Consider the following 16,442-nt stretch of genomic DNA (forward strand, 5'->3'; position numbering starts at 1 on the left):
GCACCCACCAAAACACACGCACTTACACCTCAAAACTCAGTGATTTTGTTGCTGTTGCAAAGAAAACTTTACATTTAAGGCAACACTCAAACGACTTTCCGCATCCTGAGAAAACACTTATTCCCCGTTGCTTATTAGCATTAGGGATGCTCTAATTAATGCACATAATCTCAGGGGTGATGGAGAAAAGCGTATCAGGGGAGTTATCAACTCGTGCAGCTGAGGACAGCTGCTGTTACATCAGGGCGGGCAGGAGGAACCAGAGATGGGCAACCCAGCCCCGAACCAAAGGCTGCTAGCGGGTGTTATAAAGGAAGATAAAAGTGGGAAAACGCATCTACTGCGGACAACTGCGCTCAGACTGAAGGCATGGAGAGAATGGCTTAAGAGTGAGCCTTTTCAGGGCCACGGCACTGTCTCCGGGCTTAAACCAGCAGACAGCAGTTCCCTAAGGGGCAGCGGTTTAGTAGCCGTACACAAAAGCAGCAAAGGCCTTCCCGGTCCCAGCGGAGGGGAATGAGCACTGCCAAATCCACTGTCAGCTCTTTGTTTGAAGATCAGGAGTGAGAATAAATGACCGAACAGGTCAGAGATCCCAATTCCTCCCGGCTTGCCCCATTTATGATCTGGAGAGGGATGCAGGTGAACATTAAGACCTTTTTGCATGGTGCCGTTTGCGCATAAAACGCGATTTCATTCTCCACGAGACACAAAGCAGCCCCTTTCACCAACATTAGCTCTACTTCAACAAAACATCTTTGTATTTCAAGTACTGTTCACCTTGAGGTCTCAAGAGCATCCCCTCGCCCCTGTCGAACAGGGCAGGAGCCGAGTTTGTGTCACCAGTGAGATCGGGCACTGCGAGGGGAAGGACAGGGAAGAGAAACACGGGCAGAGTGACTCACTCTCTTGGCTCATTTACTTCCCAGATGAATCCAGCAATCCTGTTTCTCCCCCACCCCCTTTCATCCTACACTCAGGCCCAATTCCCCAGAGGAGGGAAGGCTCAGATCCGAGCAGCGCAAGCCCGATCGTCGAAAGCCAGCTGAGCAAAATGAATTTACTGACCATGGCAAAACACAACGAGGAGGGCTGGAAACACCGATGGCTATGGCCTCTCCTTCTACCCCTCCACTCCGCGACACGGCTGGCACCCGGAGTTTGAAGGACACGCAAATCCCCAGCTCAGGGTAAATTTTGGGCTGACAGTCAAGCGAAGACTTTTGGTGTTCTCCAGCATTGGCAGCGGTAGGGAAAACGTGTCTCTGCTGCAGCGCCTGCCAGCCTAGCCCCCTTGCTTCTCCCTTCCTCTTGTCAGCCCCTGATAGGAGGGCTGCTCATTGCACTGTCCACAAGGGAGACCTGTTGGCCATCCGAGGAGCGGCGTAGGCACAGACAACGGAGGCAGCTGTTTGTTCGCCTCGCCAGAGAGCGGCTCTGAACAAAAAGCTGGGAGTGGAAAATGGGGCTGGGAGCGGTAAAAGGGTTTATTTCTGTTTGCACAGGGAAAATGAGCAAGGAGAGGGGAAAAAAAATATTCCAGCCAGAAGCCTTCGGGAAGAAAAAAAAGCCCCAAGCACAGATTTGAGAGGAGAGAGGGAGGGAAGTATGTTAAAGAAGCATTTGTAATTTTAAAATTATCAAGAACCTTGTGTATGTAGACCCACTCTGCTGATTAACCATCTCTGAGCCCGCCACCGCGTCACATGGCACCGCTCCACCCAGAACTATGCATTCGCAGTTCTATTCGTAAAGAAAACATAATAAACTTACCTTACGAAGGGAAAAACATATCTCAAAAACTGGTGGGGTCACATGCTGTTTTGCGGTCCTCTGTCTCACCCAAAGCACTTTCAAGCACAGAAATAGTCTACTTGGATAATTTGAGGGAACTGATATTTTCCGCCCAAAGATTAGGAGTTAGAGGCCATGAAAATTCTTATTATAAAGAAAAGATACCTCCGTTTATACTGAGATATGAGCTTCTTCGGCATTGCTAGAAGAAATAAAAATAAATCAGGCACAGAAACGTTCCACCAAGTATCAGGAACAGTTTCCTGATAGTAAGATGTATTAGCAAGTGGAAAAAGTCTCCCCTCAGGGAAGCACCGAAAGTACAAGGTCTGAATCACTTTAAAACTCCAGAGTTTATGTCTAGTTGAGAAAAGACTTAAACACAATAAGGCTGCACGGCCCTCTAGGGAAGGGAAAATGATGCCTGCTTTAGCGCTAGTCAGCTCTGATTTCTGTGATTAATCCTCTCTACCTGCTTTTGAGCTCCTCACTTTGGACAACGGCACTATCGCATCTCTGAATCGAGACCGCAGAAGAACAGGTGAAGTTTCATAGAAAAGGAACAGCCGGGAATATCTGAGAGCCTGGTCAGTCGTGACTGCTGGCCCTCAGATCCAGTCTTGCTGCGGGCTAAGCAATGCCAAAGGGAACGAAGTGCGTGAGCACGCAATGTAGAAAAGGTATTTATTGCACCAACACCTCGAGACCAAAAGATCAAGGCACTGTATGGAGCGTCCAGCCACCCCTGCCTTGGAGAGCTCACGGTCCGAGCAGCGGTGAGCTGACTCCCTGTCCTGCCAGAGGGCACCAAGGCTTTCGTTCATCCAGTTGCAGAAAGAATTTTGAGAGTCAAAAACCCAATCAGACAAACGCTGTTCCTCCCAAGATCAAAACACACTGCAACACCCAGCAGTTTTGGTCCTTGTGGCAGCAACTGAAGACAACGCAGGCAATGGGTTAATTTGTAAGCGGAGATTTTTTTTTAATTAAACGGAGCTATTTATATATATACAAAACCCAGAAAATATTGCACCATTAAAAAAAAAGGACATTTTACATCTAATCACCTGTTAAACACACCTTGCCCTCCCTGCGTTGTAGTATATACACAGATTCACAGCAACTGGTGGACACGAACAGGCAACCCGCGCTATCGGACACCACGGACATCTGCTGGTCCACGCACATCCCAGAGAAAACACCTTTACCCCTTCCACCCTTGCCCTCCTTTAGGGAACACATCCATCACGTTGTCGTCTTGGTGGCATTCAGGACCAATCATCTCAAGTTGCTTAGATGTAAGGACAAATTAAAACCAAAAGGCTTTGGGAACGTCTCAGTCATGATTTCTTTTGGGCTTGGTCGGCACAGTTTTCTGGGAAAGTCTCTTAGGCGTTGGGGCTCTGTCCCCAGAACCCGGGCGTGGAAGCTCTGGAGCGAACCATTTGTGTCCCTATCCAGAGAGAGGGGCATTCCAGTGTAGTTTCGTCTTTGACAATTGTAATCCAAGGACTAAGACTTCTCAAACCCTGAGAGCATCTTCAGTAAGCCACAGCCCCAGGGTCCCGAGGGATGCTAAAAAGTACATCCGCTTTGGCGTTGATAAAATGCGTGGCGAGGAGGGAGAAGACCAGAATGGCAATGCCCACAACCAAAGTGATTATCTAGGAAGGGATGAGAAATACTTAGCATTGTCGTAACAAAGGCAGGCCCGCAGCGTCTCACAGAATTTGTACCCAGTGGGGTCTCTGTCACGGAGACCAGCTCTCGCTCCTGAGGCATTATTTTATTTGTTTACTACTTTATTTATTGAAATAAAAACAAACCCTGGGGACCTTACAGTCTTAGACAAAAGGAACAGTGACTGCCAAGCAGGATCAGATCAGCTTTCTCTGCAGTTATCAACAGTGCACACAGATGTTTAAGAGAAAAGGCAAGAAAGCTGGATGACTGATAAAGGAGAGTACATCATGTGTCAAAGGCACCGGAGTAGTCCACGTAGTTTGCAAAGAATTATTGCATGCATTTAATGGGAAGCTTTGGCTACTCCTGAATGAACTGTCGTATCCCCCAGTAAGGAGCTGTAAATGCCTTCAACGAGCACAGCTGCTGGCAGAATCAACATCTGTCAATAACCTTTGCATAACTGAGATTACCTCCTGCTCCTGATGTTTCCTGAAGCTTAACTGCCTGACCAGTCTGAGGTCTCATGGAGTTCCTTGCTGTCAACCCTTCTTGCACGTAGGACTATCGTTCCCAATTTCCCCTGGTTATCATAAAACAGCCTCCATCCACTGGCCAGGCTCTCCTGTGCTGCTACGGCTCCCACGACACGTTTTCCACCAGCACCTCAGGGATGGCTGGGCCCAAGACGTGCATCTCAAGGGCACCACTACCCACCAGGTTATGACACGGGGCAAGAGACACGGGCAGGGCATTGTGCTTGCCTGACAAGAGCTAAAAAGGTCCAGTGCCACACAAATAAGTTACTCATCGTGCAAATAACCATCAGAAAGATGCAACAAGTGTCTGGGCTTGCATGGCCTTTGGGTGGCTTACCGCTGGAAATGATGACAACAGGGCCATGTGCTCCGGAGCTGTCCTGGCAGGGCACCCAGCATCACTAACAGCTAACCAGAGGGCGGCCAGGCCCAAAGGGGCCGCACACTTAACACGTATTTTGCTGGCACTTCAGCTGCATCACACCCAGATAAAGGCTGCTTTGAATCTGAGACACTGACCCAACAACAGCTCTCACTTGTGAAGGCTTTTACAAAGGTTGTTTCTGTTCTGGCAGACCTGGGCTGCGCAGCAGGCAAGCCACCCCAAAAGCCTGATTCACTGTTTTGGTCTCCTGTACATGGGGAGAGGGTAGAGACTCCTGTCACTTGCATCTTTTATTCACAGACCTCAGCCTGCTCATGGGATTCTTGATTAATCTCAGCCTCAGCATCTAGGTTATTACCTCCCAAATGGCTGGAGGTGGCAGGGTTATCACCAGCGATATGCTCTGGGTTATCCCATTTGCAAGGCCCAGAGCCTGGCTCCTTAACTGGGGAAGCTCACCTACGATAACAGCCCACGATCTAACAAACTCTGAACTGTTTCTCCAGCTGCCAGATGTTATTCAAAGACCTGTGGATTTGGCCTAGTCACATTTTTTTTTTCCTCTTTCTTTTTTCCACACAAGCACAAACTCACCTCTAGCTCCTTGCTGGCTACCAGAAATATCCGGGCGCGGATCTCCTTCCACCGACTCTCTGTCCACGTGGAATATTCCGTAGATCCCCACTGCCTCAGCTCGAAGGCAGGAGAGAGCGCTTTGCTTAGGCGAACAGTTGACCGAACACAGTAGGGGACTCGTGTTGTCGAGTTAGGGTCCAGAGAACCCTGCACCCAGGCATAATCGTACAGCTGCAATGAAAACAGGGCAGTAAGACCCAGCAGGGCACTAGCAGATAACCAGACCGTGCCCTTGTTCTGGAATCCTGCCTCTCTCTTTGGAAAGAGGGAGGGTTTTCCCGAGGGTTCTCGCTTACTTCTTTCTCAGTGTTTGGTGTTTTATCAGGGTTCAAACACTCTTCCTTGGTGAGGTTAACAACAGTGCCCGTGAGGTTGGCCAGAACATACTGCACAAGATAGGTGGTGTTCACAGGGCTGGAAACAGCGACGTAGTGCTGGGGAACGTCACCTGCAACAGTCAGAGAAATGGGGTTGGTGGGGAGATTGCCAGGAGCAGGCAGCGTTACCGGGGAGCTTAGAAAGCTGCCAGGTAACACGTGGGGTCAAACCCATCCCCATGTTCTTCCCTGTGTTGCTCTTACCAAGAATCCCTTTTAGGTCAGGCTTAACGATGGACTGAAACCAGGAATTGTTCATTTTAATCAGAAACCCGTACAGCATTCGAGTAACCTGGAAAGAGATGGAAATTGGTTTACACAAAGAGGAGAGAGCAAAGCATCTTAATAGCTACACCTCTCAAGATTATTTGGCTGATGGATGTTTTCCACTTCAGGGACCAAGAGCACAGGAAAGGAGTCACAACTTCATATAATACAGGGCTGAGCCGTGAAAGCTGGGTTTGATTCCAGATCTGTTGACTCCTTAGCCGATCCCTGTGGCACTGATTGCCATTTCACCTGTTTCCTCTTCTGCTTTGTGGAACAAGGATAAAGGAGCTCTGTTTGCAGAAGGCTCATGGAGCTTAGTATCTGCCTTGAGACCGAGAGGCAAGGAACTAGAGAAGAGTGAAAAGTTTTTCATTCAGCCATGGTGGGGAAAGGGAGAAGGGAAGAGAGGCAAAGCCCTCATGGAGACAGACAGGGCAGCATGCTGTGTAAACACATATAAACAGAGACAGAAGGGAAGTACGTGAGGGCTCATCATAGATGCCAGGGACTCAATTCCATCTGCTCGTACCGTTTTTGGATCTGCCTGAATAGCAGAGGTGTTGTTGGCTCCCCCTGCAAGCCGGTAGAGAGCACGGGCGACCACTGTGGCTACTTCTGCCAGGGACTGCAAAGGAAGAGCGCTCGGTGTTAATCAAGATAGGCAGACACAGCAAAACAAGGAAGAGCAAGCCAGAACCTACATATCCATCGAAGTGCTTACATCGTGCTAGCATCTGAGTGCCTTTTGCCGTTGTAACTGTACGAAGTACTCTCATTTCTTCCTGCCTTCTTTGAAAACTGCTTTCCCCCTCTCCCCGTGATCCCACTTGCGATCTGTCCCTACCCACAGCCCCACCCATCCCAGATGAAAATGCAGAGTAGGAACCTTGGCTGTGTCTGTGACATACTCCAAGGTCTCCTCGGGGCTAAGCCCCTCAGGGTATTGCATCCGGATGTTCTCTGGAGTGTCGTACATGCTCTGGTAGTATCTGAAAAGAAGAAGGCAAACAGAGGTTGGGGAGGGGCAGAAAGAAACCACGGGGCATGGAATTCAATTCAGAGTGTGCCTAAAGCAAACAGTGGGAGCAGTCTCCTGGGAGCAGAGATACAGCCCTGCCAAAGCACTGCCCTGCCACACGCTCCTTAAACCATTTAATGAGGCTTTATAATTAACTTGGCCCTTCCACAGCTTCTCCCATCTGAGGATCTCCAAGCAATTTACAAGCTGTGATTAGCTTTCCAGTGGGCAACTGCCCAATCTATTAAATGGGTAGGGAAACTGAGGCAAGGACAACCCGTGCAGAAGGTCTCACGGGAAGAGAGCTTTTAGCGCACATCATGCTAGTGGATTTTATTAATGCCTTATCTTGAAGGCAGTGAAGAATTCCAAGTGAACCCTACGAGATTTACACCCAAGTGTCTGTAGCACACACAGCTGCTCTGGGAATTGGGCTGAAAGCCCACTGCATGGGCCGTGCGTCTGATATTCCCAGACAATGTGGGAGTGATCCCCCCAGTCTGAAGATGGTCACGCACCCAGGAGGCGTGCTTTCCTTCACCTCAGCTTTTCCTGCACCTTAAAGGCAATGCAGACAGAGCTGAAAGGGAAAAAAGGGAAGCTACTTCCCCTTTATTATGCCACAGATTCTCGGTAACAGCAAGGAAAGGTAGAAGATGAAGGCAAGGAGACAATTCAAAGAGTTTGGATGAAGGGGGGAGGCAAGAAGAGAAAGTGAAAAGGGGATGTCTGTCCTCTGCCCCACATCTCCATTTCCAAAGTTGAAGAGGAAGAGGATCCCCAAGGAACACGCTGTATTAGGGTCATGTGGGGTGAATCAAAGTGCCCTTTTCCAATGCCTGGGGCTTTCTGCCATCACAAATAGAAAGCTATATTAAAAAAAAAAAAAAAAAAAGGCAGCTAGCTTCTGGAAGAACAGATGAGGCTTAGGCACGCTCAGTTGCCATTTGCTCACCTCTGGCTCCCAGCCAGCTGTGGGGAACATTTTCTGTACAAAACTGGATTTCTTTCGGTTGTCAGAATAATTATGTTGCGCTTGTTCAATTACATGGCACACGTTTGCTCCTCCGCTCCCCCCGGACTGCCGCTCTACATGTATGTTCGGCAGCATGCTCCTGGCAGAGGTGTTGCAGGAGCTCGGGCTGCCCTCTGCTGGCTCTGCTGCCTTTGGCCAAGGGCCAGCCTGTGCTGTCCACCTCGGAGGAGTACCTGTTCTGGAAGGCAGCCTGGTGGTCAGTTAGGACCACTCCGGGGATGTGCCGGGCCCGAAGGAAGCGCTGGAAGGAAGACGGGGGAAGAGGCTGCGAAGATTCAACTTCCTGCAAAGTTACATTTGCTCCCACGCTGCTGTTTCTCAGAATATCGAGCAGGTTTTTCACCTGAAAACGAGAAAACAGCACTGTTCCGCTCTTCTTTTGGATGTGCAACTTCTCTGGGAAGTTTAACATCCCGATCATTTGTAGCATGCCAAAGATCCCACAGCATTTTGGGCAGGCGAGCAACTACAGACTGCTTTCAATCACCTGTGTTTGAACAGATTCATTCATCCAAGAGACGGGGTCCGTATGCATCCATAAAAGAGAGCCATTCCTTAGAGCCACCTGCAAGGGAAGAATAAAAAACCAAACACTGAATCTTCTGGAGCAGGGAAGCCCAGATGAGGAAAAAAGACAACAGAAGTAGCAGAAGGCTGGCTAGGAAAACTACAGCTAAATTATCACAGAAAAATAAGGAATTAAAAGGTCCCCTAACTTCTCTCTCACCTGATTCAACTCCACAAATGAATGAATGTTGTCCAAACGGAGAGGAAACTTGTCTTTTTCCATATCATACACCATTCGTGAACTGCCAATATAATCAAAAGTCTCCTGCAACAGAAAAAAATAAATAAATCACACATGAACCGCACGCGGATAGCTGCCTGGCACAACCAGCAGCACTATTTGAGAAGCTGAGGTGGAAAACAAACAAGAATTCAAGGGCCGGATACTGCACCAAGTATTTCTGAAGGTCTGCGTAGCCTTGCACGCACCAAAGGAACAATTACATTGTGCCTGGACCCAAGGACAAAGGTATTGCAGGCAGGGATGTGGCAAAGGACAAAAGTGAAGGCAAACAGCAAAAACTCAGGGAACAGCTGTTGGATTCCACAAGCGAGAAAGGCACAGAGACAAAGTCAGCTTATGCGAGTACCTCCAACTCGCAAGGCACTGCAAGTAACAGCAGAGGGACGTTACTCCACCCTCCGCTCTGGCACACACCTTCCTCTTTGTTTTTGGGAGAGCAGCATAGGAGGTCAGGGAAGAGGGCAATCCTCCGCTCCAGGAGTGAAACACACGAACCTCTCCCGAAAGGAGGGGTATCGGTTCCTCTGGAAAAAGTGGGATTTAAGGCAAGATGACAGAAACGTGTGACAAGAGAACTGCAAGAGGCTGAGCTTTGCTTGGGCATGAATAGATGCCCTGAAGAAGAGAATTTCCATGACAGAAAAGGACAGCGAAGTCAGCCAGCTACCAGACTTTCCTCCTGACTAATTTACAGCCAAGTCTTATCACTCCTCCTCCATCCTGGGAGCACGACAGAGAACGTCCATTCCATCGTGCTGCACGCTCGCCTCCCCAGGGAAATTCTGACTAGGGATGTGTGTGCTGGGGAGGGTGAATGAAGGGAATCACGTGGCCACAGCATGGGGCTGGGGGAGCCAGTTTCACAAAGCTGCACAAAAGAAGCCATCAATGTAGATGCCTTCAGGGGAACATCAGCTGTTGGCCATCAGTCCCTCCTCCACAAGCTTGTTCTGCTTTTCCACAGCTGCCAGCTCCAGCGCTGGGCTCTCAGAAATGAACTACATTTCGCTGCTGTCAACACATATATTTTTAATCTAGCTTTTTCTGGGCTTCATTTCAGGATTTAAAGCCTAGCCATTGCAATTCATCCTGAATGGGGGGGGGGAGGCAGAGAGCAGACAGACAGAGAGGAACATTGGGAAGAGACAGGAGGGAAAGCAAAGTTTGAGTTATTCGACCAGAATGAACGGTGGGGCAGAACGTGGGCTGCCCCACTGGAAGCCCCATCTGCTGTTGGTATCCCAGTGCAATTAAGATCCTGTTCTCACTGGGGGAGCAGAGAGAACCACGGTGTGGGGATGCAGACAAACGACTGCATAAAGACTAGGAAAAAGTTCATTTGCACGGAGCCAAGGGCTGATTTGCTGTCTTGGAACAAGCCAAATGGTGGAGTGATGCTGCTGCTCTTACCCCTTGGAAGAAGGTGAACATTATATTTCTTTGTAGCAAATGAACATCTGATGCTTTATGAAGAGCTTCAGCAGCAGCCAAGTGGGTCACAAAAGAGGAGACGGCGCTCTCTGCCCCAGGTGCAATGTTCCAGAAGAAGGAGTGGCTGTCAATCTGTAAGCATGAACAGCAGGCATAAGAATTTTGCAAACAGACAGACCAATACTGTACCGGGAAAGCAGATCTGTCACCCCTCTTATCCCACTCACCCTGCTGATAAGGGAAGAACCAAAGCACCCAGCCTAACGGAACTTCAAATACCAGATGAGTAATTTTTGTAGTCCTGAGGGCTCAGAGCACTGCCAACACCCCTCAGCCCTGACCTGAAAACTAACGCTATCCGCTGTGCTCCAGTTTCACTGTCAGCACCAACATGCAGCGCGTGTCTCCGTGCTGGTACCAAAACGGAGTTTTAAACTTGTATCTCTGGAGGGTGGAAAATGACTGGAAAACAGACTGCTAGACAGGGAAGTGAACTTCTTTCTCAGCTCTGACATTGACTCACTGTTTGCCACACACCAAAATCTCCATGTGATTCAGTCTCTCCCATCAATAAAGACAAGCGAACCATGCTCTCTCCCCCTCTTCATCATGTTTCAAGCATGTGAAGTATTTTAGGAAAGCATGTCAGACACCATAATTATTTCTACTCGTCTGGTTCCATAAAGACTTCCCATCACCGAGAAAAAAGCTGAAAAATGTCTCACAGAAACAAAACCCACATGTCCTTTTATTGAAACAATGTGCAAACCCACCAACTAAAAGGCTCCTAGAACCCCAATAGCCAGTCAAATCCAAAAGGTCTGGAACACGGGAAGAAATGAAAATAAGTAAGAGGAGCATAATCTCTTAAGACCCAAAGCTCGTATCTTCCCAGAACCCTTCCAGCCACCCTCTCTGCAAAGCAGTATTAAGGAGATACCTACTCGTGTAGCGACAATGATAACTTCCTTCTCACGATCGACTTTTCCAGAGGAATTGATAGGTTGCAAGGTGCTCCACACATTGTAATCGAGAAGCGGATCACATACGGTCTCTAGGAAGCGGAAACAGCATTGCTCGAGTTGAGATTACAGCAGAGGTAAGTGAGAAATGATCTTTCTGGTCAGCTGAGGCTCACCAGTGGCCCTATCACAAGGGCAAACTTGTGCCCAGCTGGGGGAAGAGTCTTGGCTCCAGGAAAGTCACCGGCAAAACGTTCACCAGGACCAGGATTTTGATCCAGGTACACACAGCCTAATGTAGTAGTAAAATCAGAGCCATTCTCGATGATCTAGCAGGTATTAGGTGTCTTTCTCAGCCAGCATCTCTGCATATTTTCCAAAGTGATGGCAAACATACCCCCAGGGTCCTTACCACTTGAATTATTTTTGAAAAGGCTCAGCCGGGAAGCAAGCCCTTTGAGGAAAGTTTGCAATTTTCTCTCTTTTGCAAAACTGTATTTCGCTAGGATTTTTACCACCAGACTTATCTAGACAAGGAGAGACGAATCTGCTCACCTGGGTTAATGCTGAACGTGTTTTGGATGGAGTTGCGTCTCATGCATGTGACAGTGCTGGTGACAGCATGCATGTGGGAAAAAAGCTGCATGGCACACAGAGGGTACTCAGGGCCAGATCCATCACGAGGGACATTATGGTCTTGATAACACTGGACAGAAATAAAAATCATCACAAAGCTTAGCGTTTCTCTGATAGCGTGCTGTGCTGCCTATAAAACTGGACCATACATTTTTCCTGTAGATTTTGACATCTACGCTGAGTTACCTCAACTTCTGCCCCCTTTCCTGAGCGGGGTGGCAGTTCCCCTCTCCCACTCGTTGAGGAAGTTAAGTACCTGCTTAATAACTTGAGTCTCATTGGCATCTTCAAGGAGAAAAATAGGGAAGTCAAAATCCTCGTATGAAAGCCCACTCCCCACAGGATTCCACACGGTCGTATTGCAGTGTGCATATTGAGGGCCGTAATCTTTGGAATAGACACCTGGAAACAGAGAGAAATGGGCAAATCTGAGCCTGCGAGAGAATACCAGCCTGCAGGAAAGGTAGGGCCTGCTGAGAAAATAGCAGCAAATACCGAATGAGCACCATGATGGGCTAGGGAACCAGCTGACAAAGCTTAGAGAGATGGAGCTGGTCACGGCGTGCGGCAGAGTGGCAGAGACCGAGCACTGTGCGACGCGGGGAGAGTAAGAATCGTGCCTGCTCAATGCCATCACGTGCCAGGAGGCTGGCAGGAGCACTCAGCGAGCATTTATCACATGCTGAGAGAGCGGAGGAGGCACACAGAGAAACATTAGACTTCAAAAGGAGGAACACACAAACCAGCATTTTCTGAGCTCATCATGTGCTGGAAGTACCCCAAAGGCATCCGTAATGTGCCAATTGTTTTAACACCGAGATACCGTGCAAACACACAGGCACAGGGACAACAAACGCCGGCACAGCAGTCGTATCTCGGGAGTTTCCACGGCATCCTTCAGGGCCGAGAAGGAAGTTTTGTGCTAACTACAGGAGGTAGTTTCTCCCCGCAGATTGAAAGAGAGTAAACTCGCTGCATGAAAAAACCAGCGAAATGAAAACCTAACTGAAACCTCCTGGGGAATTCAGGGAGGCAGAGGGGGATGACAAAAGTAACCGGCCCAAGAAGAGAGCTTAACCCACGCTCCAGGCAATCTACAGAAATGGAAGCTTTAACGATCAGGCGCGGAGAAAGTACAAGTGTCACGCCTGAAAGTAAAAGATGTTGCAGCAAACCTTGGCCAGGCTTAACACTTGAGTGACTTAACGCTGTTTTAGCCAGCTTATCCAACAGTCCTCCCCCACACATCAGTCCCAGCCCTTGCTCGGAACCGATGAGATTTCAGATCAGAGCAGTTACTTCAAAAGGAATCATCGAGCATCTTACCTCGGGCACAATTTTGACACGGAAGTGAAGCTACAATTTCATGTGGCCTTTACAATTCTTGCTTTGACCTTACAAGGAACTCCTCCTCCTCCCAGCAAGAAAAAAGAAAGACTTGAGGTTTCCTTACCGAACCCGTCATTGGGGCACTTCAAACCAGGAGAGAACCCCTGGGGAGGGTTCGGCTTGGCAATGGACACGGCAAGGCCGGACACTCGGGAGGTTCCCTTCAGCTGCATCAGTACCTTCCTGGAACAGAGACAGGAACGCAATCGTGAATTCGCTAACGAAGGGTTTCAATCCAAGAAAGGCCGTTGCTGACACACCACACGAGCACGTGGCTATGCTTATGATCAGAATAATCAACGCGTTCCTTTCTGCTCATCTCTGAAGCAAATAAAACGGCAACGAACGGAAAATTTCAGCCACTTCTTTCCTGCTCTGCCCAGGAGACGCGACAAACGTCAGCCACCTTGTTTGATAAACCTCAGGCACAGCTACAGCAACGCGGCGTAAGAAAATACACGGCGCAGAGCTCTTCTAACAACCAAGCTGCCTATTTACGAAGAGATAATTCCATGCAGTACAACACAGCAACAACATACACGATCCACCCTCACTGGGCTTCGGAGCAGTGCAGCCAGGGATGATTTTGCCATCTCTCACTTGAAAAATGAGATTGCTCGTCCCAGAATTGGCCTTCTGGGCACACAGATGGGAAGTGCTGACGACTGACCTGTTGAAAAGGTTCCCGTCCAGCAGTATCATGTAGGGTGGGTGCGGGCCATCAGCAAGAACCCAGCTGAGGTCCTCCTCCTTCTCAACCACGTGGATCACTCCCGTGTCCCCGCTGATGGAGGCTGCAGAAAGAGAAAGCGCCCTTGGTGTCTCACCGTGATTCCTTCACGCCCCAACGGCCCCAAAACAGGAGGGCTGCATGGCTAAGAGAGCTTTCAGAAGAGGATGGGAGGAAGCAGTGTGGTAAAGTGGCACCATTTCACCGGAATAGGACAGAAAAAGGAACGGTTTTTAGAAGAAGAAAAAAAAAGTGAGCCGCACAGTTCAAGAAGGAACAGAAATAAGCACCCAGGCCTTGAAGGCGTCTTTTGTTTAAGCCCACGAAAGCAGTGAAGGCACTTCAGCTATCTAAGCATTCCAAGTCTCCTGTGACTGGAGGAAATTAGGCATGACCCAGGAGAAAACTAAGGCCCAGAGACAGAAAATCATGCAGAGACAGGAGCCGAGCTGAGGACCACAGTCACCGAAGCAGCTTCGTGCTGACCATCATCGAAGATTGCAAATTCCGAAAGGGAGAGCTCAAAGACAGCTCAGCACAAGGCCCCGAGGAGCACGAGGTGGCAGAGGCAAAAGATCAGGGCAGCACACGGGACCAGCAGCCGGGCAGGTCCGACTGCCTGTCATTTCTCCCCATCCCGAGGAAACGAAGCCCTTTCCTAAGTCTCTACGGATAAAAACAACGCCCGCAGCTCGAAAAAGCAGTCGTCGTCACTCACTGCCCACGGCGGGGACAGCGGGATTGCGCGCTGGTGTCTGCACTACCACCAGGCTCACATCAGAGGGCAGAAGAGCCGGGCAGCCCGTGCAGCTGTGCTGCCCTGCAGTGGCAGCTGACAACCTCTGCTGCAGGGAGTGGCTCGCCGAGGAAGCGAAATTCAATCGCAGACTGACAAATTCCTGACTCGGAGGCTGCCCTTTCCGCAAGGGAAACGGTTGCTCTTTTTCAGCAAGGGGCGGCGTTTGAATCGGGCTCCCTTACCTTCCTCCTCGTTCTCAGCAGCCCAGCAGCCCTACCTCCTGCATCTTCACAGCATGAAAACCATACCCAGGTAACGGGCGTTGCACAAGCAGCTAAACCAAACCCTCCGGGCCCTTCGTATGCCACTTCGTTGGTTCTTCACCCCCTGCCTGTTTCTCTAGGAGCCTGTAAATTCGGCAGGGCTCACGGCTTTGCCTCCTATCCAGGGTGCTGGCTGGGCAAGGAGCAGCCTGCGGGGTGAACTGGCTTTGTCCTGCACACAACCGACCGCACGTGCTGAAAACGTTGCTCTCTGCCTAGCCACGGGTTTTTGAGGGTTAGGAAACGCAGACTTTCTAAGGTCTCTACCCCTGAATTTACCAGAAACAGGTCAGCGTTACTGGGGTGGGACTGGAGAAGACATCAGGCAGTGCTAGGAACGCGGATGGTGCTGAACGAGGCAGGCCAGCAGTGCTGTACCCTGTTTCTCAGGGCATGTCCCCCCCCTGGAACAGCTCCGGGGCTCCGTGGCTGTACTCACACTGGCAGCCGATCTGGTGGGTAGCGTTCAGGAGGCGAACGCACGGCGCCGTCTTGTTCAGGGGGATGTAGATCTTCCTCTCCACGGAGTTCCCCTGGCAGGAGCCTGGGGAAGAAAACAGAGCCCAGCCTCAGAGAGGGGCAAACCCCACACCTCCAGGTGCTCCCCCCAGGTAAAGGAGGGGGAGATGAACCCCTGACAACTTGGACGGAACAGCTGGGGGCTCCCAGGGCCCCATCTCCTGGGGGGGGGACCTCATTTCCCGGGAGGGGAGGAGTGAACCCCAGATCCTGGGTGGGGAACCCAGATCCTGGGGGGGAGAGGAACTCCAGATCCTGGGCGTGGGGGGGTGTGACATGACCTGGGGGGGGACACCCCAGATCCCGGGCAAAGACACCTCAGATCCTGAGAAGGGGGACACGACCGGGGGGGGGGACGGACGGACGGACGGCACCCCAGATCCCCAGGAGGGGAGGAACAAGGGAGGCGGATGGGACCCCAGATCACGGGGGAGGGAACGGGAGGATGGACGAGACCCCAGATCCCGGACGGGGAGACGCGGGGGGGACCCCAGATCCCGAGGGGGGCAGCGGGAACCCCAGAGCCCTTTGGGGAAGGGGGGACCCCAGATCTGGGGGGGGGGGGCCGGCCCGGCCCAGCCCATCTCCCCAGCAGCCTCACCCGCCGCCAGCACGGCGAGAAGCAGCCCCCGCAGCAGCCCGCACCAGGCCGGGAGCCGAGGGCTCCCCGCAGCGGCCGCCATCCCCCGCCTGCCCCGAGCTCTCCCCGCCGCCGCCGCCGCCATCTTCCCGGCCCTTCCGCTTCCTGCGGCGCGGCCGGAAGCCGCTCTGTGCCGCCGGGAGGACCGCGTCTCGTTGGTCGGGGAGGCGGAAGCGGAAGCCGGGGGCACTTCCGGGACGCCGACGTGGAGGGGTCGGGGCGGAGGCGGCGGCCGGCGGTGGGGGCGCGATGCTGACCAAGTTCGAGACCAAATCGGCCCGGGTGAAAGGTTGGCGGCGGGCCGGGGCCTCGGGGGAACCAGAGGGGGTCTGGGAATCGTGGGCCTGGGTCGTGGGGGGAGCTCCGGGGGTCCTGAGTGGGGCCCGGGGGGGTCCTGAGTGGGGCCCGGGGGGGTCCTGAGTGGGGCCCGGGGGGGTCCTGAGTGGGGCCCGGGGGGGTCCTGAGTGGGGCCCGGGGGGGTCCTGAGGGGTGCCCGGGGGGGTCCTGAGGGGTGCCCGGGGGGG

The 16,442-nt window shown here is 51.4% G+C and overlaps 2 protein-coding genes across 2 annotated transcripts in view; one reads left to right on the top strand and one right to left on the bottom strand.

Moving 5' to 3' along the window:
• Positions 1-2,751: 2,751 nt before the first annotated feature.
• NCSTN (nicastrin) lies at positions 2,752-16,041 on the bottom strand. The gene is made up of 17 exons (XM_035346566.1): positions 15,880-16,041; positions 15,199-15,303; positions 13,638-13,761; positions 13,032-13,150; positions 11,835-11,980; positions 11,498-11,648; positions 10,925-11,034; positions 9,960-10,112; positions 8,466-8,570; positions 8,226-8,303; positions 7,912-8,081; positions 6,571-6,673; positions 6,214-6,309; positions 5,619-5,706; positions 5,334-5,485; positions 4,996-5,208; positions 2,752-3,458 (listed from the first exon to the last, which is right to left on the bottom strand). The coding sequence occupies exons 1-17, from the start codon at positions 16,001-16,003 to the stop codon at positions 3,336-3,338; spliced, it is 2,160 nt and encodes a 719-aa protein (XP_035202457.1). The 5' UTR covers positions 16,004-16,041; the 3' UTR covers positions 2,752-3,335.
• A 10-nt stretch (positions 16,042-16,051) lies between these two features.
• The window catches only part of COPA (COPI coat complex subunit alpha), a 20,391-nt gene continuing 20,000 nt past the window's right edge, over positions 16,052-16,442 (top strand). The window contains exon 1 of the mRNA XM_035346565.1: positions 16,052-16,207. Within this exon, the coding sequence (XP_035202456.1) occupies positions 16,168-16,207 (40 nt within the window). The 5' untranslated portion in view covers positions 16,052-16,167. The remainder of the gene's footprint in view (positions 16,208-16,442) is intronic.

Source organism: Oxyura jamaicensis, chromosome 25 (assembly GCF_011077185.1).
Source record: "Oxyura jamaicensis isolate SHBP4307 breed ruddy duck chromosome 25, BPBGC_Ojam_1.0, whole genome shotgun sequence".
NCBI classification, from domain to species: Eukaryota; Metazoa; Chordata; class Aves; order Anseriformes; family Anatidae; genus Oxyura; species Oxyura jamaicensis.

Excerpts from the sequence above, each read along its gene's own strand:
- NCSTN (XM_035346566.1), bottom strand. The coding sequence starts at position 16,003 with ATGGCGGCGGCGGCGGCGGGGAGAGCTCGGGGCAGGCGGGGGATGGCG. Across the intron at positions 15,304-15,879 it reads TCTCGCCGTGCTGGCGGCGG|GCTCCTGCCAGGGGAACTCC; the intron begins GTGAGGCTGCTG and ends TTTCTTCCCCAG. Across the intron at positions 5,707-6,213 it reads TTCAGGCAGATCCAAAAACG|GTTACTCGAATGCTGTACGG; the intron begins GTACGAGCAGAT and ends ATCTCTTTCCAG.